General features: G+C 49.8%; 2 protein-coding genes across 2 annotated transcripts; one reads left to right on the top strand and one right to left on the bottom strand.

Annotated features, from left to right (window-relative positions):
• The first annotated feature begins 429 nt into the window (after positions 1-429).
• On the top strand, positions 430-16,203 carry sugt1 (SGT1 homolog, MIS12 kinetochore complex assembly cochaperone). The gene is made up of 13 exons (XM_061839024.1): positions 430-578; positions 671-719; positions 1,756-1,846; positions 1,927-1,996; positions 2,251-2,321; positions 3,586-3,639; positions 5,644-5,672; positions 5,845-5,870; positions 6,484-6,580; positions 7,980-8,087; positions 11,740-11,830; positions 12,496-12,668; positions 13,941-16,203. Exons 1-13 carry the CDS (start codon positions 565-567, stop codon positions 14,040-14,042), a joined length of 975 nt encoding a protein of 324 aa, XP_061695008.1. The 5' UTR covers positions 430-564; the 3' UTR covers positions 14,043-16,203.
• A 2,328-nt stretch (positions 16,204-18,531) lies between these two features.
• On the bottom strand, positions 18,532-23,684 carry LOC133511320 (leukocyte cell-derived chemotaxin 1-like). Its single transcript, XM_061840119.1, has 7 exons — positions 23,451-23,684; positions 23,224-23,370; positions 22,156-22,296; positions 21,855-21,968; positions 21,148-21,298; positions 20,519-20,640; positions 18,532-19,149 (listed from the first exon to the last, which is right to left on the bottom strand). The coding sequence occupies exons 1-7, from the start codon at positions 23,682-23,684 to the stop codon at positions 18,928-18,930; spliced, it is 1,131 nt and encodes a 376-aa protein (XP_061696103.1). The 3' UTR covers positions 18,532-18,927.
• Between the last annotated feature and the right edge of the window lie 631 nt (positions 23,685-24,315).

Raw genomic sequence — 24,315 nt, 5'->3', positions numbered from 1 at the left:
CGTTAAAGCTTAAATGCTCTGCATTTATTCAATAAATGTACTCTGTTCAGTTTTTGGGGTGTTAAATGTATTCTGGTGAATTCACACATACAATTTGATGAAAAGTGTCTCCCGTTTAATAATAAACGACACGATTGGTCTTTGTAATCACAGTTTAAATGTTCAGTCTTAGCTGTGTTTTACGGAGCCCGTTAATCAAGAAAATCAAATCATCGCAGAGCATTGTCAGTGAAAAGGCTAATTATGACTCTTTGGGAATCACACCAATTCACTTATTTTATACACGTTAAAACATATTTTTACTGGGCCCATTATAACAATACAAACCCATTTGTGTGTTTTGAGTAAAAAAAAAAAAAACTAGAGAGGCAAATAAAACAGTTCGAATGAAATGGTACCGGTGTGTTGCACGAATGTGACGTGCATCACAACCACGGTCATTTTTTTCCTGACGTGTGAAAAAAAAAAGACCCACTTCCGGCTTCTAGCAATTTCATCGGAAGTCGCGTGACGTCACTCCGAAGTCCGCTGGCGAGAATCTTCGACCCGAGTGGCAGCAAAGCAATGGCGGCTCAGACGTAAGTTGAACTTGATAGCGATGATGAAACAACATTTTGGTAGGCGCTGTACAATTTTCTCTCTCCATTGCTTTTATTTCCTTGTGCTTCAGTCGTTTCCCCGACAGCCTCATCGACGAAGACCCGCAGAAAGCTCTCGAGGTAAACAGTCAGCAGCCTGCTTCAAGTCACTGGAACCCCGACAAGAGTTCTTCCAACCTGTCTTTGACTTGGCTCGTGGTCGTCGTGCGGCCGCCGTCTCAGCCGTTTATTAGCTTTACTCTCTGACGCGCCGAGGCTACCGCTAGCTTTGGAGTTGATTCATTTGCTAGCTTGCTTAGGAACGGCTTGGCTGCTCCCCTTGTTGTCTTCATGTCCGCTGCTGTGCCTTTTTGCTTGGGTTTGTTGGACACTTTCACCTGCAGCAAATCAATTCCCATCATTTTGAGAATTCGTGTCGGTAAATGAGGATCACTTTGAGGTTTGCTTCAAGTGAGGCTCATCGCGTTGGTCACTCGGGTGTCCAAAGCGCACGCTTCATGGAAGTTAGCAAATTGCGTTTCGTGTGAACGTTTTCACCGGAAGGTCTCTCAAATAGTTAGTCATACATGGGTGGAATCCAGAATTAAAAGCATTTCCACAGTACCAGATAAAAGTCTAAATGAAATCTGATCTTACTCTGGAGTCGTGGAAGTTGACCTCTGGCCCGGGGACCGTTACCGTGTTTGCGGCATTTGCGCGGGTGTCAGTCCTACGGCCTGGTGCTAACGGTCGTCTCCTCCATTTTTGCATTTCGGCCATACCTTTTCAACTTTGTCCGACAAAGCCATGTCCAACCTACCGCCTGAGGGAAATTTGCGGCCCTTACTTTATTGTGCCACGACTTAAACCTGCCAGAACGGGCGAGGGTGCAAGGACAGCAGCTCCAGTTTAATGCGTACTGTCAATTTTTAGCTGAATTTTGGGGGGGGACTAACTTGACCTTATAGACTAGAAATTACGGTTACTCATAATCGCCAAGCTTAAGGAATCAGATTCGTGACCATAGTTGTAAGATTTAAAGAATTGATCATTTGTGACATGGCCACCTGACATTTTAGTGTTTTTGAGCGTTACCCATGTAGCAAATACTAATCAACTGACTGGAACCCATCCAGCATTTAGAAATGAATTCCGTTGTAATAATTTCATTTTGAAGGCGTTGAACGACGGCCTGCGAGGAGACTGTGGCAACGCTGAGTGGCTGTGTCAGCGTGCCTATGCCTACATACTTCTCAAAAACTACGGCTGTGAGTTGACCCGTGTCGAGCCTCTTTTTGAAGGATTTGGAGACATTACGTGAACATTTCTTGACGTGACCTCTTTCCAGGTGCTGTCGATGACGCCAAGAAAGCGCAGCAGCTGAATCCGGGCCTTTCCCTCGCCTTCCTGCGAACCGGGTGTGTACTGAGGGTGTGACAACAAAGAGGAGAGATTTACATTTTGGTTGAATATTTCTTTTCGCAATAGATTTGACAGAGTGCCTGTCGCCAGTAAAGAATGACAAGTTTGCCGTGTCATTTTGCAACCACTTTGGTGCTTCATTCCGTCCTTTTGCGGTAGTTCAGGAGGCTCATTCTGTAAATTCTTCGCTCGCCTGGATCATTTGGGCTATTTCAAACAGTTTTTGTGTTGAATGTTTCCTCATCTCCAGAATAGCCGAGTACCACCTGAAGCAGTACGAGTCAGCCCGTGGCGCCTTCACTCGGGGACAGCAACTGGATGGTGGGTGGTGGTGACGGTGATGTTTTTGCAACCGTTGGGGTCCGTTTGTGATGAATTACTCCTCCTCCTCCCCCTCCCCCCCCGGTGAGAGCGATATTGGTCAGGCGCGTCGGTAATTCTCTGCCATGGAGGCCGTGACGAGTGACTTACGCTGCATTGTCAACGTTTGCCTCCACGATTGCGCATCGGACACACCTGCCTTGATTCGCGTGTGAGATCCCGTTGCAGATCCGCGTGTCGGCCCAGTAGGTCCTTTGCACTTGCAACGGGCTCACCTCTTTGCGGGAAGGTCGTCAACGAGGTTGCGGCGTGAGTTCATGGGAGCGCATTGGTGAAGTGACACACTGATGCTGGGCCCGAAGGCCCGACTCGACCCACGGGTGTTCTCTCGGGTCGACGTCGGGACTCTGCGCAGGCCAGTCAGCTTCATCCCCACCAAGCTCTCTCGTGACGTCTTGACGTGCGGACCTTGCTGACATTGTTCAACTGGGAAGGGAATCCCCAAATGATTTGGACATTTCCCACTTTGTGGATATGGCCCCTTCCTCCTCGAACGTGACTGCATTTATTGTACTTTTTATTTTTCTATTGAGTTGCTCTTAATCATGCAAAGCGCATTGAGTCACCTTGTGTATGAAATGCGCTATACAAATAAATGAGCTTTGCTTTCCATAATTGCACACATCACATTTCATAAAGACTAATTGACTGGCCTGTACAGAGTCCTGAGCTCTTCCCTAACCCAGGAAGGCTTTTGGATGACTTGGAGGCGGCGCCGTGAGCCAGGCCTTCTCATTGGCTGTTAGAACTGCAACAGACGGGCCTATTTCACATCAAACCCTATGGTTTTAGGGTGGGTTGTCACTTAAATTCATATCTGTGTCAAGGTGGGTGAGCGAATACTTGGTGGTGTGTTTACACACGTTGACTGCGTCTCCGAGGTTGTTGGTGCAACGCAGCAACAGGCATTCGTTCCCCTTTAGTACACGAAGTTGCGTGACCGTTCAATGTGGATGTGCTTTTTTTTTTTTTTTTTCTTTAAATTCAATTATTTTACGATATAAGCCACCCGCTGGCTGCAGTTTTTTTTTCTCTCTCTCACATTATCACAGCAACCTGATTCTGTCGTTTTAGTGTTTTGTCGTCCCCCCCCCCCCTCCAAAACCGAAAATGGACTCATGCCGTTATCAGCCCAAAGATTTCGGTGTCTGAAAGACTTCCTGGAGAAATTTAAGTCTCTCTTTTTGCTTTTGTGTTTTTACAGTTTCTGACAAATCGTTTGAGATTTGGCTCAACCGATGTGAGGAAATGTTGGATGGTGAGTATCATCCCCATTGTTACAAAGTCTTTCAATGTACATTATTACGAGCACAAGCGATTTTCTGTTACTTTTTACCCATGGAGGATATGGAAATTTTAGATATGTCTGACACGCCATCACAGCGGAGTGATACAAATCTCAATTCCAGTGAAGTTCCGGCTCTCTGTAAAATATAAAAACAGAATCCAATGGTTTGCAAATGCCCTTCAATTCCTTTTATCCAGCTGTAGAAGGGTTGTCGTATTGAATACACGGACAAAATATTTAGTGTTGTAATGAGTCCCGTGCAAATAGACTGCAGAATTTTAGTTTTTTAAACCACTGTTATATCACCTTCCCCTTGAACGACACTAAATTTGCATTTGATGTACAACTTGAGTTGCTCAACAGTCCAGGGTCTCCGTTGTAATATTTTGCACATGAAAATGCACACGCAAGCCAAACATTTTCAATGGCCGATGGGGTCAGGCCAGTCTAGTAGTCGCACTGTTGTACCAGCAGGCCGCGCTGTTGTAATGTGTGCAGAATACTCGGCTTGGCATTGTCTTGTTGAAATAAATGCGGATGTCCCTGAAAAGCATTTTTGCTTGGATGGCAGCCGTATGTTGCTCGGAAACTTTCAGCATGAACGGTGCCTTGGTGGATGTTCAAGTTCCCCGGATACATGCCCAGAACATGCCGGTTCTAACCCTTTTCCTCTTTGGCCGTCACGACAACACGATTGTGATTTTCAAAAACAAGTGGAAATGTGGACTCGTGAGACCAAAGCACACATTTCCACTTTGAGTCAGAGTTTGTGACTGTGGCTTAGCGTGGTGGTCTTCACTTGCATTTCTGGATGTGTCGACTGACAACGCTTTTCTAAATTGTTCCTGAGCCGACGCGCAGGCGATCTTGGCCATTTTTAATCCAGTCCCGCTGACGGATCGAAGTCACCAGCGTCCGATGTTGCTTTTGGGATGCAGAGATTTCTCCGGGTGCTCTGAATCTATCGTTGGTTTTCCGGCGCCTTGACGATGAAAGTGTGAAACCTTGGCAAACCGTCCGACTATTTACTTGCGCAGTTGTTCACAAACTTTGCGCCATTCTTGCCTGGGAACAAATGAGACTTTTGGGGGTGTCAAATTAACCTGTTCACCTCTGGAATGTTTTTAAGCATTCCTGAACTCCCCCCCCACCCTGATTTTTTTTTTTTTTTTTTTTATGTATTTCTTTTTAAATAGAATATTTGCAAAAAAATAAACATTCCTCAGTTTAAACGTGAAATATCTCGTCTTTATGTATTCAATTTCATATCTGTTGAGAATATATAAATTGGATTCTGCTTTTATTTGGGTTTTAGGCAACGTTCCAAATTCATAGATTTATGCTACCAGACTATTGTACTTGTTTTACCCCTTAGCGTATATTTTGCAATTGAATTTTACAGGTTATGGGTTGCATCCGCCGCGTGGGTTGTCAACGCTGTCTTTTTATTGCCTCCCAAAATATCCAAAAGCTGCCGTTTGCACGGATGTGCCTGACGTTGTTGGTCGGGGGCTTCTGATTTTGGAAAAACTTGCTTCTCCTGGGGGGGGGGGGGGGGGGGTATGATTCATCGGAAATGGAGAGCCCCAATTAGACTGAAGCCCGCCAAGACATCAGACGACTTCATCATACAACTACGCCCCCCCCCCCCCCCCCCTCCGTGACCTGATTTAAGACACCGTAACGCACTTCCTATTGTCTTGTTCTGTGCGCATGTTGATGCCAGGCTCGGGCTTGCTCATGTTCCCAAGTTGTTTATTGGGCGCGACTGGTCCGGTAAACTGGTCAAAAATGTCTCTGAGTGCCGTTGCTCATTTGTCTGTTTGTGCTCCATTTCTTATCTGCTCGGGGTGGGTGGGGGTGAACGTTGTGGGAGAGCTGACCTTGAATTGTTTAGAGGTTGATTTTAAACCTTTTCCCCGAACCCAACACACAACCAGGTTTTCTTTTCTTTCTTTTTTTTCCATCCTGCAGAAAAGATGCACAACGGCGGCGTTGACGCGGTGAGTTTTGTTTTCCCTGCATGACCGCCTGGGGGCGCACTTGCTTCTGTACTGCAGCCCCACAAAGCTTTTTTTTTTTTTTTTTTTCCCCCTTCTTCAATCTTTGTGTACTTTGTTTGTTGGTAATCACGATGTTGTTCTCTTTCTCCATAATTGCGTCTCCGTGATGCAGCACTTACCAGTGGTGCCGCATGTGAAGTAAGTACCATTTTTATTTCTGAGTATTTGTATTAATTGATGGGAGTTGACACAGATTTAGTAAGCCAAATTGAATGAATAAATAAAATCTGGCAAATCCATACATTAATTCCCACCGTTCACAGGGGACCGATCGCGGCTGACATTGTGAGAATCCATGGGAATTACCCCCCCCCCCCCCCCCCGCACATATGCGCCCGAGTTTAAAATTAAATATTAATAGTTCAGTAGTTGATGCTGTAAATATCCGCCCAAATCCTAAAACTGGGGAATGGCAATTCCAAGTTCTTCCAACATTGATGTACCCTTGAGCAATAAATGTGGCCGACAGTTTGGCACATGCAGAGATTCTCCCCACTTTATAACAAGCCAGGAAAAGCATGTACTTCCACTATTAACTGGGTGCCATTTAAATCTTTGTTTTAATATTAGAGAATTAGTGCCTCATGTCATCGATGCCACAAATTTTTTCCAAAAATCCCTTCCAGATTTATTTTTTACATGCTGCGTGAACCCGGCCTAACCGGAATCAAGTGTTCATTGCGCTCTTTTTGGAGGTTTTCTGTTTTTGTTTGGAAAATATTTGAACTCATTTGTTGTGTGTTTCTTGCAGACATGACTGGTACCAAACAGAATCCGAAGTCATCATCTCAGTTATGGCAAGAAACGTTCCTAAGGACGGCGTGTCCGTCAACTTCAAGGAAAAAGAAGTAAGTGGGTTTGCTTTTGAAACTAGTTGAAAGTCCTTTTGCCGCTTTCCATTTCTGGGGGCATCTGTTGCATTCCAGATTTTATTTGCTGCCAGCGCTCAGACCCACCCGCGGGCGTTAACGTTTTCCCCAAAGCGCAGACGTAAGAACAATTTGGCCCGTTCACATTGGCCAACCTCCTGATTGCCCGAAGACGGATCTCGGAAGAGCCCCTCGGGGACCGCCGCCTTTCGCTCCCTTTTCCGCTCTCAGCGGGGCACCCCAGGGAGGGAATGGCTTTCTTTCTTCACATAAGATGACAATAACCCCCCCCCCCCCCCCCCCGAGAAGTGGCGGTTCTAAATCACGCAATGTGGCGTGTGCGTACGTCGCATCGAGGCAGATACGTTTGCGCTTTCATTAGCTCGCTCGCTCTATACAAAGGAAATTAAAGATGAAAGGCGAGAGTTTCATTTCATTTCCCCGGTGGTCTTGAGTGTGCGGCAGCTGTATACCTACACGAGTCTTCGTGCAATGAATATTAAGGCTCTGCTGCTTGTTTTAAAAATTGCCAAAAGCGTGGCGCTAACTAAGCTTTTGTCCCAGCTGAATTATTTCTTGGTTTCATCTGGGCTCGATTGAAAGTGGCCCACTTGTGCGTTTTCAGCGTCGAATGGAGAGCCGCCGCCCGCCCGCCCGCGTCTCCTATTGTTATACGTACGGACAACTTTTGTGTCGCCGCAAGGCAACGAGCGGGAGGCCGTCGTCTCAAATCGCTGAAGGGGACAGCGGCCCAATTCTGTATGTCGGTCGCCTTTGCCAGATCGGAACATGCCTACGTCTCCACAAAGTCGCTCGTCTTTTCAAGAACTTTTGTTTCCGTTTTGATCTGATCTACTTGTTGGTTGGTTGGTTGGTTGGTTGGTCGCATGACATTTTCTGCCACAGCTCTAAAGCATTGGCCTCACAGTTCTGAGGTCCCTTGTTCGATCCCGGCCCTCCCTGCGTGCCGTTTGCATGTTCTTCCTGTGCCTGCGTGGCTTTTCACCAGGTTGGCACTCCGCTTTCCTGCCACATCCCAAAAACACGCTTGCAATCGTTGGACACTTTAAATTTCCCTTTCAGTGTGATTGTGAGTGCCGCCGTTTTCCGTCTCCGTGTGGCCCGCGATTGGCCGGCAACCGGTTCAGGGTGTGGCCCCGCCTCCTGCCCGAAGATAGCTGGGATTGGCTCCAGCACTCCCGCATCCTCGTGAGGATAAGCAACTAAAAAAAAATGGATGGATGGATGGATGACATTTATTTATTTTTGTAAATGTTTTTGCTGTTTGCAAACTGTCAGATGGCGACGGCAAGCAAGATGTCTCTCTAAAGTTTGTGTTGCGCTGCGTCAACAGCTGACGTCTTTGTGTTTTCCGCAGCTGTCGGCCTCGATAAGGCTGGCGTCCGGGGAAAACTACAACCTCGAGCTCCGCCTTCTGCATCCCATCATTCCACACCAAAGCAACTTCCGGATCCTCACCACTAAGGTCTGTTATTTGTTTGTTTGTTAGCAATAAGGGAACACAGCTCGGGTTCTGATCCGGGGGGCGGGTCCAGTTCATCCCAAACACGTTCTTCCGGGTCTCACCGCCTTCGCCCACATGAGCGTCAAAAGTCCCCCACAGAATTCACGGAATTGACGACTGGCCCGCCCTCCAAGAAAAGTTCCACTTTGATGTAAAGCTGTAATTTAGTCATAGTAACAAAATGCGAGAAATGATTTATTCGACCCGAGGCGATCTCATCGTCCCAATTCTGGATTTCTGATGCATTGCGGTCTTTTTTAGCAAAGTCGTTGCACTTTTCGCAGTAATGACAGTCAGTGATTTCAATTTTGGTTGACGGGGAGAAAACGAGCAGCCACAGTTCGGCATTAAAAAGTGTAAATTACAGAGTGATGATTTGCAAAAAGTAGCTCTAACCTGAGAAGAGCAAATGAGGCCTTTTTTTTTTTTTTTTTGTCGGCCTAATCACATCCGGGACAATGAAGGCATCAGACATGGATGTTGTCGAACGTCCGTCATTCACTGAAACGGAGCCTGATCATCGCCACCGCCCTTCGCTCTTTCATGCTCGCTTGTAAAAGAAGACGCGGCTGCGCAGACGACGTGTGTGGGATTCGCTTCAATGTACGTACGTGACTCAAATCCTCGGTCCTGCTCGCAGAAGGATTCAGGCTGAACTTCTTTTCAAGTTCCTCAGCACTTTTCGAGTGATTACGGGCCTAATGAGCGCAAAGGGCAGCGTTTTCAAACTCTCAACTAATTAGGGGGTGTTACGCTTTGATGTGATTCATTCAGGTCGGCTGCCGTCAGCTTTCATCCCGAGCACTGGAAACTAAAACTTGTGTTCTGGCCGCTTTATTTGTTTCAATCGTGACGGAACCAAAGAAGGAGGATTTGTCTGCAAAAAGTAGCGATGCACCAAAATGACAATGAAATTCATAGAATGGGATATCATTTCAAATCACCTGTGAGTCAAGGCAGGTGAACCAATACTTGTGCCGATGCTGTAAAGTCAAATAATAAAAGTCCGAAGCAAGCGATTTCTCCAAGAGAAGAAGAATGTCAGACTTTCCTGGAGAATTGGCTCACGAGTTGTAAATAACTTTCTCCTCCCGAGTGAACGTCATCTTCAATTTGCTGAGTCGAGTCGAACCTGCCCCAAAAAAAAAAAAAAAAAGCAAAGTGGCATTTCCATGGCAACGGCAGAGCCCCCATACCAGCGGTGCATTTGCGCCGCAGCGTTTTAGTCTTCCGCTTGTGCATCTACCATTTGGGATTCCTTTTTTATTTTTTGTATGTCAAACTTTTTCGTCCGTTAGTCTCGCAGCTCCCACATGACACAAACGCTCGCACCGCCTGTCTTTGCTGCCGTCTCCCACTCACGCACGCACGCACGCGCCGACCTCGAGGATAACGCGGCAGTGTGTTCAAGCGCCGCAGCTCTTCCACAAAGCTCCGACTGTACGCTCGGTCCACCGGGCCCCTGCGGTCCGCACGGTCCTCGCGTACTTGCGCGTACGCACAACCCTCGTTGCTGACTGCATTCAGAAAGGAGGAAAAATGTTCTCAATAAGCTGGCCTTTATTCCCCACGGTTTCAGAGGTAAAAAAAAATGAAATGATGCGTATATATTTGGAGTTGGCATGTTCTCCCCGTGCCTGCGTGACTTTTCTCCAGTTTCCTCCCAAATCATCCGTTAATCCAAGAGTCTAAATTGCCCCGTCGGTGTGAATTTGAGTGTTTGTCTCCACGTGGCCCGTGATGGATCTGGCAACCGCTTCGGGGTGGGTGTACCCACTGATGGCGGGGATTGGTTCCGGCACTCCTGTGACCCTTGTGAGGATAAGGAGCTCAGAAAATGGATTGGATGTCATTTATTGTGACACTTTGGGCTTAAAATCTTGTCTTCAATAAAATGAGCGTGACAGGCCTCAAAATAGATCTTTCTGATTGGTCTTTACTACTTGTTCTTATTCCCGGCAACTTATCAGAGGTGGCAAAGCGCGGAAAGCATGCACGGAAATAAGAATACAGAACACGCTCGTGCCGTTGCAAGTGCGTCGTTTGTGGCACGTTATCGTCAGTATGACCTCCTCCAGTCCGCGACCACGACAGACATTTCAACAGCGGGGGTCACCGCCGCAACGGGGGAGCCAATTACACACCAGCGTGTTTGATCGCAACGGACGGCTGATCTGTTCGCGACTGCACGCAAACAAATCGGCACAACAGCAAAATCAGTTTTGGGCATTCGCTTTGAAAGTCTGCAGATGAGCCGACTTAGTCGCATCCGCGTATAAGTGTGGGAAAAATGGAAAGAGATGTTATTTTTCCATTGTTTTGAAATGGTGATGCAGAGGAGGGGGCGTTTGACGAGAGACCCCCAGTGGCATTCCATAAACTGTGTGCGTGTTTTTTGTGGCCCCGGAGGTCCCGAGGGTGGCGGCCCTCCACGCGGCTCCGCTGTCACATCCTTTACGGGCCGTCGCGTCGCCTGTCACGCGCCCGGAAACGCACGCGGCGCCTGGCCTGCCGCGTCGTTCCGAGCCAGGAAACGCAGATGTGGCAGCGGATTAATGTTGTATGGCCCGGGAGCACGCACACGCATCGGGTCCGGCACATTTAGCGCCACGGAAATATTGAAGACCCTCTGCTAGCACCTTGTCCAGATCGATTAGTTTGTGCTCATCCCGTTCCATGAAATGAAGCAACACGGTTAAGGTGCGGGGGTCACGTCCCGTTTGCGCGTTCTTCCCGTGCTTGTGTGTCTTCTTTTTTTGGGATTACTCACGACTTCCTCTCACATTCCAAAACGTAAAGGCTGGCCGTCTACGGTACACGCGACCCCGCCTCTTTCTCAAAGTCAGCTGTTGAAAGGCTTCAGCTCACCCACAACCTTCGTGAGGTGAATTTGACGGCAAACGGATAAATGCAGCTTCTCATCAGTGTGCCTGTTCGAACGACTTTTATTTTAATTTTTTTTTTTTTTTTTTTTTTTTAAATGGTGACGCTTAGTGGGACCTAAACCTAAACCTCACAGCAAAGTAATTTAGTCAGGTAGTAGCCGCAGTCGGTCCCCCCCCCCCCGCTCTGCCAGTGTGCGTCCTCTTCATACTTGTCCACCTCCGGTTCCTGCTCCAATCTTGGCACCCTCATAAATGAGCAGAACCGTTCTCTAATTGCACTGACATAAGCAACACTGCACATGCACACATCATTAAGGGGGGGGGGGGGGGGCGCCGGGGTCACGGCGGACCGTAGCTCGCGTGTTTCGCTACTGTGTGCCCTGTCGGGGCGGCTCAATGTTAAATGTGTGAGCATGCCGGCGCTCGCCGCGTTGTTTTCGTCCTCATCTGTCTCTTCCTGGCGCCGTGCTCCAAAATGCGCATGCGTGCCATCTATCTCGCTAGGCCGTCTCGTTAGGGCGGTACGTCTGTCGCTGCGGTGGGAGATTGAGCTGTGCCGTGCCGCCCCCCCCCCCACACACACAGTGGCCGGCGGCTCAGAACCGAGCGAGTCTCTGGCCTCGATGGTGACGAGATGTCGTGTATCTTTCCAAGACGTGACTCTAATAGCGGTGTTATTTTTGTCTCCGCGCGCCAAAGTATCCAAATATTTGATCTTCTTTTGTCAGGTGGAGATGAAGCTGAAGAAGATGGACGCCATCAGATGGGAGAAGCTGGAGGGAGAGGGACAGGAATCCAACGTCAAACACTTTGATCCAAGTCAGTCTGCGGTTTTTGCATCTGTGCCATCCCCGCTGACTCTCCTCAGTCTCCTCGGCGGCTCCATTTTCCCCAAAATCGTCACGAGGACTAAAATAAGAGCGCAATGGCAAAAACGTGGACAAAGTGGAGAGTTGTGACATCTTAATATGACTCCGATTTTGATCCCACGCAGTCCATTTGCCAAAGGATTAATCGCGTTCACAGATGGCGAAGTTGAAGTGCGCCTCGCATCCGAGCGGCTCAAGCTCGTGCGCTGTTTACTGCTGTCACATTTTAACACCGGCGTTGACATCCGTATTATGAGATCGCGTCCGCACGTGGCCCCAATATGTCGACTGCTTATTTGGGCCTTATTTATGCAAATCTGCATCTGGATTACGCTCGTCAGCCTTCGCATTCATCCGTTGTCGCAGGCTTGCCGGGGCAAAAAAAAAAAAAAAAAACGCAATCAAATGACGTCAGCGCTCGTCATTGAAATGCAAAATGGCAGAAGAGGAAAATGAGTTTTCCTGCCATTCTCCTGCGGGTTCAAGAAAAAAAATGGCAATTTAAGTGGTGAAAACGGACTTTGATTTCTTTCTTTTTCGTTCTTGAAGCGACTAATTGAAGACGTCCGTCTTGCCCGCTTCCCTAAACGGCGGCGCCGTTGTTGTTGTGAACAGATCAGCACCCGACGTCGTCCCACCACAGCCGCAAATGGGACAAGATGGTGGTGGACATCAGCGAGGAGGAGAAAAATGAGAAGTTGGAAGGCGACGCGGCGCTCAACCAGCTCTTCCAGCAAATCTACGCCGACGGTTCGGACGAGATCAGGCGCGCCATGAACAAGTCTTTCGTGAGTGGCGCCGTTCGGCCTCCGGTTGGCGCGCAAGCAAAGTTTGCATTTCTCCCAAACGCCAACGCGCTTCCCCTTGCGTCACGATGGAGGATTATTGTCTGTTCTCATTCCAGTTTAGTAGGCTTTGCTTTGAAATGAGGCGCCGGGACCAAACGCAAAAATAATACGTTGGCAACGTCAAAGAAAGCCGCCAATGAATCAATCAATCAATCAAGTCTCTTCTGTGATGATGCAGCAAGTCATTGGAAAGTCGGGCTCTGTCGTGAGGCCCGACCCGTTCGACTCGTAATTCAGCTCCCTTCCGATCCCCAACTCTGGCAAAGGAAAGGTCAAGGGTCACCCACTTATTAAATCCAAGGAGTGAGCAACCATCTCCTCCCCTCATGAAAAATGTCTTTGTGTTTCATGGTGAAATTTATCTAGCATCCCATTATGAGCGCAAATTGAAGACATTCCAAAAGGCTTTCCCTACTTTTTCCTTGTTATTCTTAAATATTAAATGCGCATTAATTTTCATTTTGTATTTTACTGTATCCATAAAAAAAAAAGTGACGTATTTTAAATTTGGGGGTGGGGGGGGAACTAATGGATGTTTTTTTTTTTTTTTCCCCCTCACTTTGTTCAGGTTTATACAAAATGCGTATTTCATGGACAAAAGATGGAACACTTTCCTGTAATTTTCAGGAAAAATGCAATGTTGTGGCAAACGGGGGCCCAAAGGGGACGTTATGAATGATATCCTTTTTAAATTGCTTTCTGGCAAGCGCAGGAGACTTGACTGCGTCTGTCTACGACAAAAAAAGTCCATGTCGGTGGGGATTTGGGAACAAAGAGCGGCCAAGCGTCTCGGTGGATGGAGCAGATTGCGTTTGGCCTGACTTTCTGTTTTGCGTGCGCTAATCCTGCTTTTGTGGTCGTGTTTGACGACGTGCTCGGCGTACGTCGGTCGCCGCTTGCGCGATGAATCCCGCGCTCGACGGCTTCGACTAAATTGTCTTGAGGTTTTCCGCCGGGGGTCTGCCGATGGCACGTCGTATTTCCCTTGCGTTTGCCGTGTTTAGAAGGAAAACTTTTGGGCTTTTCCCACATGAGTCAATTCATCAGCACGAAGTGCTGAATCTTCGGAGTCGGGGCTTAACCGACCCGATGAATAAAAGCAGTACTGCCGCCGTGGACCTAATTTAGGACGCGAGCGTTTTTGAAGCCCAGCTGTTGTGTAACTAGATTGCTAATGAAATAGTTGCGCTATTCCACTTTTATTTTTTGCAGACGGAGTCAAACGGTACCGTCCTGAGCACCAACTGGAAAGATGTGGGCAAGAGAAAAGTGGAAGCCAGCCCACCCGATGATGTTGAGTGGAAGAAGAACTGAAGCCCCACCCCCACCCCACCCAACCGCCACTCAATTTGACCCGACGGTTCTCTCGCTAACCCCGTCTTGAGTCCGGCGGGGGATTTTGAAACTTCTGCAGAGCCGCCGCGGCGTTTCGCCTCCTGTCAGCTTTGCGGCTCAGCACTCTGCAGTTTGGAAGAGCAAACTGATGACGCGTCGGTAGGTGAACGGGGAGGGGGGGGTGGCGGCTCTTGGTCAATATCGCTATAAAGTGCCTTTGGTAAACGTTTGCACACATTGATGAAAAGTGTTCATTTTCTCCTCCCCGCCTGTCCCATGGCCTCCGTCAATTTTGGCATCTCCTCCGCGCGGCTCTGCTAAATCCTGTGTAGTAAGCGCTTAATAACATTTAAAAAAAAAAAAAGACGCATGTCAACAAATTGGTGTGAAAAGCTTAATTTAGTTTTGTACTTCATTTCAAAAAGTGCAACCCACAAAGGTGCACGACGGACACGGAGAATCTTTAATTATGATGATTGTCGCTCACAGCAACAATTAGGAGATAAATTGCATTTATTTCTGAAGTCGAAAGGAGGCAAGAACCAAGAAGTGAACATTGTAATGTATTGAGATGAATTTGCAGTTTTGCTACTCCCAAAACCTCCTTCAATCAAATGAGTCATATTGACGACGTATATGACCATTTTGCGTGTCCCTGAAACTGCTGTCCATCCTGTTATTATGGGATGTTTGGGCTTGCTCAAAACTTTTTGTTGTTGTTGTTGTTGTGACTTTACTACTAGCGGCATCGCTTGCGTCTTCAGTTGAGGCCCGAAGGAAAATGTCCAGTTGACATAATGGCGAGCTGAACATTTTCAGGCTTAACATGTGCGCTCTGTCTTTGTGAAATATCGCACGATAGAAATTCTTAACTGTATCGTGATTCCCTGAGCTCAAAGTTGAATTTGTTTGGTCACCGCGATCGGAACGCCAATCGCGTCGATGTGAAATTTGCCTTCCCCGTCGGAACAAATTTTAACATTTGCGCCTCCCTCAAAATAAAACTTTGTTTTTCGATTGTCTGTACAATATTATCCATTTTCTAAAAACGTCCAAAAATGACAATGGAACGAAGCAATTTCGGTCAGACTTTCCATCAGTTGAGTGGCCCGAGTGTCGCTGTCTGCCTCTGTCACGATAAGAGACGAGAAATTTTTGTTTTTGGACGTGTGTACAGAAAAGACGTCGCGTCTCCTCGCAAAGGAGAACTGTCTACATTCGTTGCTGCAGTATTTGTGTTCTACTCTCGCTTGCTGTCAGGCTTAGTGAGGGTTCAAATGTAGAAGGTGTCAGGCCAAAACCTCCAATTTGGGTCAATTATTGATCACGAGCGATTGCGCAATCAAGTGTTGAAGATCGCTGGCTCTCTTTGATGGCTCAATGTTGATTATTTGAATTTCATTTTGGGAAGGTTTTTGTCAATGGATTTGGAGATTCCGAATCATGTCAGCGACGTGAGTTTCTGTTGTTTTGGCGTTAGCATTCGGCTAGCGGACGAAAGCAGTTTGTTTCAAATTCCCGTCCTTGTGCCGTTTTGCGGTTTTCTTTTGACGGTAAACTTGGAGAGCTACAAAGCTCTTGATTGAAGAGGAGGAATTTTTCATTGTTTCCAAGTTTCAGCTTATTGTGAGGTGAATTTGTGCTCGGCAACACTCGTACGTGGGCGCGTTGGCGTACCAAAGAGTTCAGCTGTCGGCAGTCGCCTTGCGACCTCCCATCTTCAGGCGCAAAAATGTCCACAGTCGGCGAGCTCACAAAGTTTGCCGAATGTTTTTCTACATTTTCTGCTTGCTGTCGTCTTTTTTTTTTTTTTGTTTTGTTTTTGTTTCCTTCTGTTCCGTTTGGGGAGTGTGGCCAACGTGCATTTGCGAGAGTTACTTCATGTAAAAGGAGTTGAAAGCAAAGTGTCAACATTTTGGGGGTGAAGATTCGAAGGCACCTTATGGTGATATTGACTATCTTTGTAAGAAGGATGCTGTTATTTTACAATGAAAGACTTTGTGTGGTGATCAATAATAACTTTAAATACATCTCAATAAGTTTGAACTGACTGGCAGGTTGGTTTGTATTTCAGCTGTGCAATTTCACTCACTTTGACTCAGAAACGACGTATTAAAACGTTTTGACAGTTTCCATCCAGCCAGCCAGCCATCTTTCTTTTTTCTTCTCCTCATCCGAGGTCGGGAACTTTAGCGGGGCTGCCCCGACTTCCCTCTTGCCGCTCTCCTGAGGCGTTCCCGGGCACGCCGAGAGATGTGGTCTCTCCGGCGTGTCCCGGGTGATGGATCCCCATCCTCGCTGTACGCGCTCTGGTTCCCTCGAAGCCAATCTGAAAGTCGTCCTCCGTGGCCTCACCGAACTCTTCCCATCCCCGTGTTTTTCCCTCATGGGCGACCAAAGCTGCGTTCTGCTTGGTCAGCCGGTAGCCATCAGTTACCGCGAGAGTCCCGTAGGCCAAAAAGGCCCAACAGGACTCCTCCTCTCGCTGGATGGCGTCCCTCGCCGCCACTTCCTACCAATGGCTTTGGGGATTGACACCACAAACAGGTACAGACTACCTTACGGCCGCCGCTCGGATTGTGAACGTCGTGAATTTTTGCCAGAAGTGAGGGTTGAGACTCCTCGGGACGGGATTCTGCTAGACGTTCCCAGCAGGCCTCGCGATACGTTTGGGCCTGCCACGTCAGACCGACATCTTCCCCCGCCGTCGGGGCCCACTCGCCACCAGCTAGCTGCTGGGAAATGGGGAGCAAAAGTCCGATGACACGACGACAAAGTCGATGGTCGAGTGGCGACCTACGGTAGGTTGTCCTGGTGCCGGGTGCACCTATGGACACCCTTGTGCTTGAACACGGTGTTGTGGACAACCCACGGTAACGGAACAGCACTCTGGTTCTGATGAGGGTGGCCAGGCTGTCCCTCCCAATTATGCCTTTCCTTTCCTTTGCCCACGTTGGGGTTGAGGTCCCCCGGCAGAAGGATTAAGGATCACTCTCTTAAAGCCTGCAAAAAGGGCGGGTACCGTGAACTGCTGTTTGGTGCGTGGCACAAACCGGTCCAGTCCCCACCACCCAACCCGAAGTTGAAGGGAGGCTACCCTCTCGTCCGACGACTCAAGAGGACCGGAACCTGAGCCCAAACCGTGTCAGTCAGGAGGCGAGCCCAACTGTATCTAGTGGGAGCAGCTTGGCTCCTTCCCCGCCGGAGAGGTGACATTCCGCCTTCCTGGGCCCAGGGATCGGATCGTCAAGGTCCCCGCGTTCGGCCGCCGCCGCCCGAGTCGCACTGAACCCAAAACCTTTGGGCCCGTTTACAGGTGTTGAGTCCGTCAGAAGAGTTTCCAAGGTAGCATTTTTGCATCGTTTACGACTTTTTCAACTACAGAAAAGGAAGTTTTCTGATTATATGTATTCGCATCCAGGAGTGTAGTGTGATAGCGACTGGTCTTTTGGGAGCTTATTCTTCCACGGCCAAGTCCGCCTTGCCTCGCAGTCTTAAATCATCGTTTGAAGGGTTTATTTCAAATGTGTTGTGGATGCAAAATTCCAAAGAGCGCAACAGTCCAAAGGGTCCTGGAAACCGCATCGTACCGAGACCACCGAGCCAGTTTGACGCACGACGTCCGCATTTGCTGTTGCTTCCGCTCGCCGTGTGGCAAAATCTTTAGGAAAAGACGATTTGGGTCGGGACCTGCCGAGAGCCGCGAACTCGGCGGAAATACGGAAACTGCCTCGGCCGTCGGTTCATTGTTCATTTGAACGTCAGAAAGGTTTGGAGTCGGTTCCGATTGCGTTGGGGCCAAAGTGTTGATGAATTAAAGGTGGTTGCGATTCAAATGGGACTTAAGACTTGAACTCATTTCACTTTCCCATCCCTCTGAGACTGTTTTCAAGCCCTCAATTAACTTCCTGTTATCAGTCATTTAGATGTTTCCAATGATATCCAGGAAGGATCCCCCCCCCCCCCCCCACGCCAAGGCCCACTAAGACGTCACAGCGGCCGTCAGCAGTTTTACACGGCTTGTTCCTTCAGTGTGAATCAATCCGAGGTCTAAAAAGGTTTCCTGTGTGTCTCACTCATTTTGTCACGTCTTTTGTTGTCTCTGGAATCGTTTCGGACGGGTTAAAAGTCTCGCGGACGGACGGGTCCGGGGCCCGTCTGTCAGTCCAAAGAACACCGATGCGAGACGGCAGGGAGCCGAGTTGTGTTTATTCGCCGGCAGCAATGAAACGTGGCATGACCGACTTGAGGGACGAGGCGTCACCGTGACATCAAAAGGAGCTCGGCGCTTTGCACGCTGGGTAAGTTCTGCCGGCGTCACGTCCGCGCGCTCTTTGGAGAGCTCCGACTCTGACGTCAAACAACTCCGTAAGGTTCTTTCTGTGCGGAGCTCCCACAAGATTTTAATGTGGAGAAGAAGAAAGAGAGAGGCCGCGAAATGACAAAATGGAGCAGAGTTGACCCCCCCCCCAAAAAATATTTATTTTTCTCTAATATTGCACTTGCAAATACATTTTGTAATGCAATCCGCTTGTTGCTTTTGCAGCAAAAGAAAGTTACAGGGCATGGAAATATTTGAAAAGATGCTGATTGCATACCTTTTGCACCTTCACGAGTATTTACACGAAACAGGAAGGTAAGAAGGCCGAGACTACAATCTTTGGAACATTTCCCTGCTAAGTGACACGGTGTATTATTCAGACTCATTTCCCGTGCCAATATTGATTTTCCTTGAAAATGGAACGTATTTGTTTGATTTGATTTTTTTTTGGGGGGACAAAAACTTTGTGCCCAGAAAGCGCTGGCAGCAAACGCAGAGTCCCCCAAATCCGGCGGAACCGAGGCCGATCCGTCCCCGCCGCGGTTACACGACGCCCAGGATACGCGCCACCCACCAGTTGCAAGGCATGATGACCCGACAGGCCACCCGGCAGCCTCGGTAGTGGTACGGCCACGGGTGGTAGCCCCCCAGCGGCTCGCAGATCCTCTGGCAGTGGGTGTAGCCGCGCCGGCACTCTCGGCAGCAGACGCCTTCGTGGTCCAGCCTGGGGTCGACGCTCACGGTGTCCTCCCCCTCCAGGTGGTTCTAGGAGGAGGCCGAGGACTGAGATCATTGGCGGGCGGGCCGCTCGGATGATCGGACGCCCGACAAAAACGCACGCGTAACCCCTTAGCTCCCGTTTTCTCTGCCAAATGTGAGCGCCACCTTGTGGAGCAATCTCTCCGCGCGACGCATCCGTTCACAATGGACCTTTCCGACCCGTCAATCAGATACTCGTCACGCCCCCGCCGCCGTGTCGTCCCTCGAGCAACGCGGCTTGTCGGTAGCGTGCGCTCGGAAAAGTTCACGTCACCGAGAAAATGGTCCACGGGTGCGCTTGGGGGGTGTGCAGTTCTCCTGCTAGCTTACAAGGGAAAAAAGCCTAAAGCACCGTTGACGACGTGTCTACGATGGATGAGGGCTCGCGGAAACTAAATGTGGACAAGATCAACAAACGCAAGGCGGGATGCTCCGAGGTAAGCGAGTGAGAATTATTATCGGTGCATGAGAGCAATTTGAACTTGGTTACTGCTGAATGAAGTCATGTTCATGTTTTATGCCAAAGTGAAGCGTCGGTCGGGTTCATGATACGTAAACGCGCCACGTCATGCAAGAGAAATGTCCGTTTGCCTCTTTACGTCACGTCGGACTTTGAAGGCGGAGCGCTGGCTTCCGTTCCCAGCCAAAGGCTCCAATCATATTACTGGTGATCTTTCGCAGTCAAAAGTACTCCCCCTGCTTGACATGCGCAGTACCGTTCCACTGTTTGATTTCAAGGTGAAGTTTTTTTTTTTGCATCGATTGCCAACGTTTGGCCGTAACTCCGACGTTGCGTCCCGCTCCGTCCAAAATCTTCATTGCGTGTACATATCCTTGCGTGGAATAGTTGAGACCTCTCTTGGACAAGTCTGACGCGTTGGGCAAAAAACATACCCCAATATTATCTGGAATACGCCACTAGAGAATCGATTTGATCAATTCAATCGCCATTTTGGAAGCTTGTGGGACAGCTGGGGGTGGATCTTAAGATTGCCCCCGCGAAAGGTCCATTAAAAAAGTCTTCAAGATAAAATCGTAGGTAACTTTGAGTAGTAAGCGGTTGAAGTAGCAACTAGTACTACGCAGTCGTCTTCACGTTTCCGTCCCTGCACTGGCTGCGTTGAAATATCTCACCCTTGGGTTGGGAAATATTTTTTTTTTTTTTTTTTTTGCAAGTAGGCTTCAAACTGCTTTGTGTTTACCTCGCGGAGGGGGAGTTGGGGGGGCGGGGGGTCAGAAAAAAAGCGACGGCTACGTGTGTTTTGCATGTCGTCGGCGTGCATGGGGGAGTTTTCGCAAGGTCGTCCTGGAGCGCCTCGCCAAGGCAAAACAACAGATTTGCATGCGAGCTGACATTTGCACGCACCTGACTCACCTGGTAGGGGTTCTCGGGGTTGAACTCCGCCTCCACGTCCTCCCCTTCCCCGTCCGTGGGCGCCTGGCGTCGTCGGCGGGGGGCGGCGGCGGCGGCGGGGGTCCTCGTCTTCCGCCGTCCGCCTGCGTGACATCACAAAGTTTGGCGTTGCTGCAGGACGCCGTGCGACTTTTGGCAATGTTTTCAAATCAAATCACTTTGAACCTCCTCTAAGAATGGAAAACTTTCGACCCGTTCCACGGTCCGATCGTTGTTGTTGTTTCCCACCCTAAGGTTGGTTGTCACTGGTGCTCAGGACAGCGGAGGACGTTGGCGACAGGCTCGCCAGAGGTACGGCCACGTTCTTTTAACGCGATACGGCTCACAAGCGGGCTACAAAATGTCACGTAAGCTAGCGCTAGCGCTGGCGGATGCGCCGCCGTTCCGTTGAGTCGACGACCTGACCGGAACAAAGCAAATACTTGAGAAGACCCAATCATTTGCATAGATGAACATTATTTATAAGTCGTCCGTGGTTGGGCCTCTTTTTCTGCCTAAAGTCCACAAAAGCCGTAACGCCGTCTTTATTGTTCATATTTTGGCGGGGACACAATTTTTCACCCTTTTTGAGGCGACGCGTGCTCGCTTACCGGCGGAGTAGGTCGGACGGAGCCAGAAGATGGGCAGGTCGGCGCACAAATCCCTGATCTTGTCGCTGAGGAAAGCCGAATCGGAGAGAGGCGATCCGGCCGCCACCCACACCAGGTCGTCCTCGAACTTGGCCGGCATCACCTCGTCCTCCTTGGACAACGGCCAGATGAGCCAGATGAGCCAGGTGAGCCTTGGCGCTCGACCTCCGCCACCCAGGGAGCCGTGGAGCTTCTAAATTTGAGGAAACGTTCGGCCCGCGGCAGGCGGCGGACAAAACGCCGACGCCATCGAGCGCAATTGAAAAAGCCACGGCGGGAAAGCTCTTGCGTGCGCGCTGAACGCTTCGAACGGTCCGACCTGGCTTAGTTCCCGAGCCGCTGAAGTCGTTCTGGAGCGCGAGACGGACTGAGGAGGCAAATCAAAAGTTGTCATTTTTCCAATTTCACCCTCAGCGGGTGTCGCCGATAGCAACAATATTTCAATATCAAAGCGTTTCCAGTGATACGAGGGAGGGCCAATCAAAACGCAGCGAGCGATTTTCCTTGAAAAAAAGTGACAATAAAATAGAAATGGACATTTTCACTTCAATTACTTTTTCTGGTCACTTATGCAAATGGTTTGCGGACGTTCGTATCTGTGCATTGCTGTGGTGGAGACTCTCCGGCCACGCCCCCTTTCTCTGATTGGACGCCGCGCGCCGACCCACCAGGTCAAAGGTCACGGAGTCCTCGTCGAGACGCTCCACGTCGGGCAGGCGGGCCTTCACCTGGGTCTTGATGAAGCACTTGTCGCCCCCTGAGAAGCGGATGCCGGTGATTCCCTGGGGGGGGGGGGGGGACAAGACCGGTTCTGATGACGGCGGCCGAGCCCGAAAGGAAACGTGAGCGCCGAGACGGGCCCAAAACCCGAGATGAAGCGGGGGGAGGAATTACTGATTCAAATTTGACATAATTGACCTGGGAAAAGTCGATTTGATAAGGGGGGGGGGGGGGGGTCTGCTCACTCACAATCTCAAAATCGTGGACCTCGACGGCCTCGTCGGCGCCGCTGCCGGTGCTGAACTTTTCCATGTTGTTGCGCGTGTCGATCTCCATGGCGCCCGCCTCCACTTTGCCGTTGATGCTCATGCTGTAGTGGACGTTGTAGACCTGCAAGGCACACGCGGACCGGACCAGACCGTCACGTCACGTCGGGCCTTCCCCCCCGTCATTTGGCTTGGATTTCACAGAAATTCCGACATGACGCGACTTTGTGTGACCCGCCGGTCGAAAGACGATCCACTATTATCGATTATCGGCGAGCAATTTGCGGTATTTTTTTTTTTCATCGGACAATTGACCAAAGATTGATTCAAAAGTGGGTAAACGTCAGAACGTCTCATTGACTTATTTAACCCTTTCAGCTACCGTTTGAAGACTTTGTCTTTGTTTGGACTTCTGTTGAGGTCGGGCAGGCCTTTTGTTGAATGTTTGCTTCGGACTTTCAGGAGCTTTGGCCTTATTCATGATAGTGTGGGACTTGTTTATTTCCATGCGCATTGTTTGTTTGGGTCTTGCACAGAGCTTGGACCCCGACCGGATCCACTGGCTTTCTTGGCTTTTTCTGCTGGACCCAAGTAGTCCTAAAGAAATGGAAATCTCTTGGGATTGATCTGGTCCCCCCCCAAGCCGACAACGTATTTGTCACAGTGTGAGAGCAGGTCCCGTTTGGGTCACCCGAAATGTTCCCCGTCTCCTGTCGCGCTCACCTCTCGCCCCTGGATCATCGGCCGGACCAGAGAAGTCCCCCCCCCCCCCCTCCCCGCCCCTCCTTCCAGGACAAACAAGAGCTGCATTCATGCACTCGGTGGTGAAATATGTCTTGTTTAACTTTGAGCTGTGGGTTTTCTTACCGTGCTGACAAAAACAGCCCCCAGTTGTACGGTACTCACCCCCCCCCCCCCCCCAACCGCCAAAGAAGCCCCATTTAAGGTCTCCAATCGAATTGTGGCGCCTTTTTCTGGGAATTGCGCTCGTGCACCTTTTGAAAAGTAGAGCGGCTCGTCCTACGGTCCCACCTGCGAGTTTTTGTCTTACGTGTTTGGCGTTGTTGTTCCAGAAGTAGAAGGCCCCGACGGCCCCCAGGAGCAGCAGCAGGGCCCCGGCGACCAGCACGGCCACGCCGGCCTTCAGGACGCGCCCGGCGGCGGCGGCGGCGGGCTTCGCCGCCACGGCCGAGTAGGCCTGCCACAACGCACGAAACGGTGGCGTCGACGGCCGGAACTGCTGAGAAGGCGGACGCGGACTCGGACTCGGAGTCTTACCGGCGGCAAGAACTGCTGCAGGTCTTCCGGTCCCGCCGAGGCGATGGCTGCTTTCTCGGAGTTCCCGGCCATGACTACTGACTCGCTGGACGGCTCCCTCTCTCCTGTCTGTCGCTCGCTTTTTCCTCTTGCGTCCTCTTTCTGAGGGGCGGCCGGCGGTGGACCCGCCCCCGCCCCCGCCTCCGTCTCAGCCCGCCCTCTGCGGCTTATCTCCCCCCACCCCCTCCCATTCATATTTCTGAAGGCAGCACTTCTTCTCGTGATTTTTGTCCCTTTTTGTTTGTTCTGATTCCAAAAGCTTCCGAATTTTGCGTGGCGCCAGTCCAAGGTCGAACTATCAAAATATTCTCAGATGAAATCTTTCAAAGTTGTTTTGCTATTCGCGTCCCGGCTGTCGTTCATTCATTCTGAAATTTGACAGCTCGGAAATACACGCAAATGGTTGTTTTCAAAGGGCTGCGCGCTACAAAGTTGTAAGATGACGACGTCGCCGTGGCTCAGATCTCAAAACTGATTTGGAGAACGGCGGTGCGACGCTAGTGAGTGAAAACGCTGACCATGCGCTGGACATGCCAGGAACGGAAGCGGACGCATTTTGCTTTCCTTTGTTTGATGGGACGGCACGGCGGTACCTGTTCCAGAGTAAGCTTGAAACCGTCCCGAGGACACGCAGACCCCGAAGGGACGTGCAGGTCCAAAAGCCGAAAGCACAAGTTCTGAGCGCGCTAACATTTCCGCCACCTCTTCTTATTGTGCCGGGGAATTCTGAATATGAGTAGATGTCAGCACGGTGGATCAGCTGGAAAGCGTTGGCCTCACAGTTCAATCCCAAGTTTGCATGTTCTCCCCGTTGGTGCGTGGCTTT

Source organism: Syngnathoides biaculeatus, chromosome 13 (genome assembly GCF_019802595.1).
Source record: "Syngnathoides biaculeatus isolate LvHL_M chromosome 13, ASM1980259v1, whole genome shotgun sequence".
NCBI classification, from domain to species: Eukaryota; Metazoa; Chordata; class Actinopteri; order Syngnathiformes; family Syngnathidae; genus Syngnathoides; species Syngnathoides biaculeatus.
The sequence above is the reverse complement of the archived record's forward strand: the minus strand, read 5'-3'. Positions and strand labels throughout refer to the sequence as shown.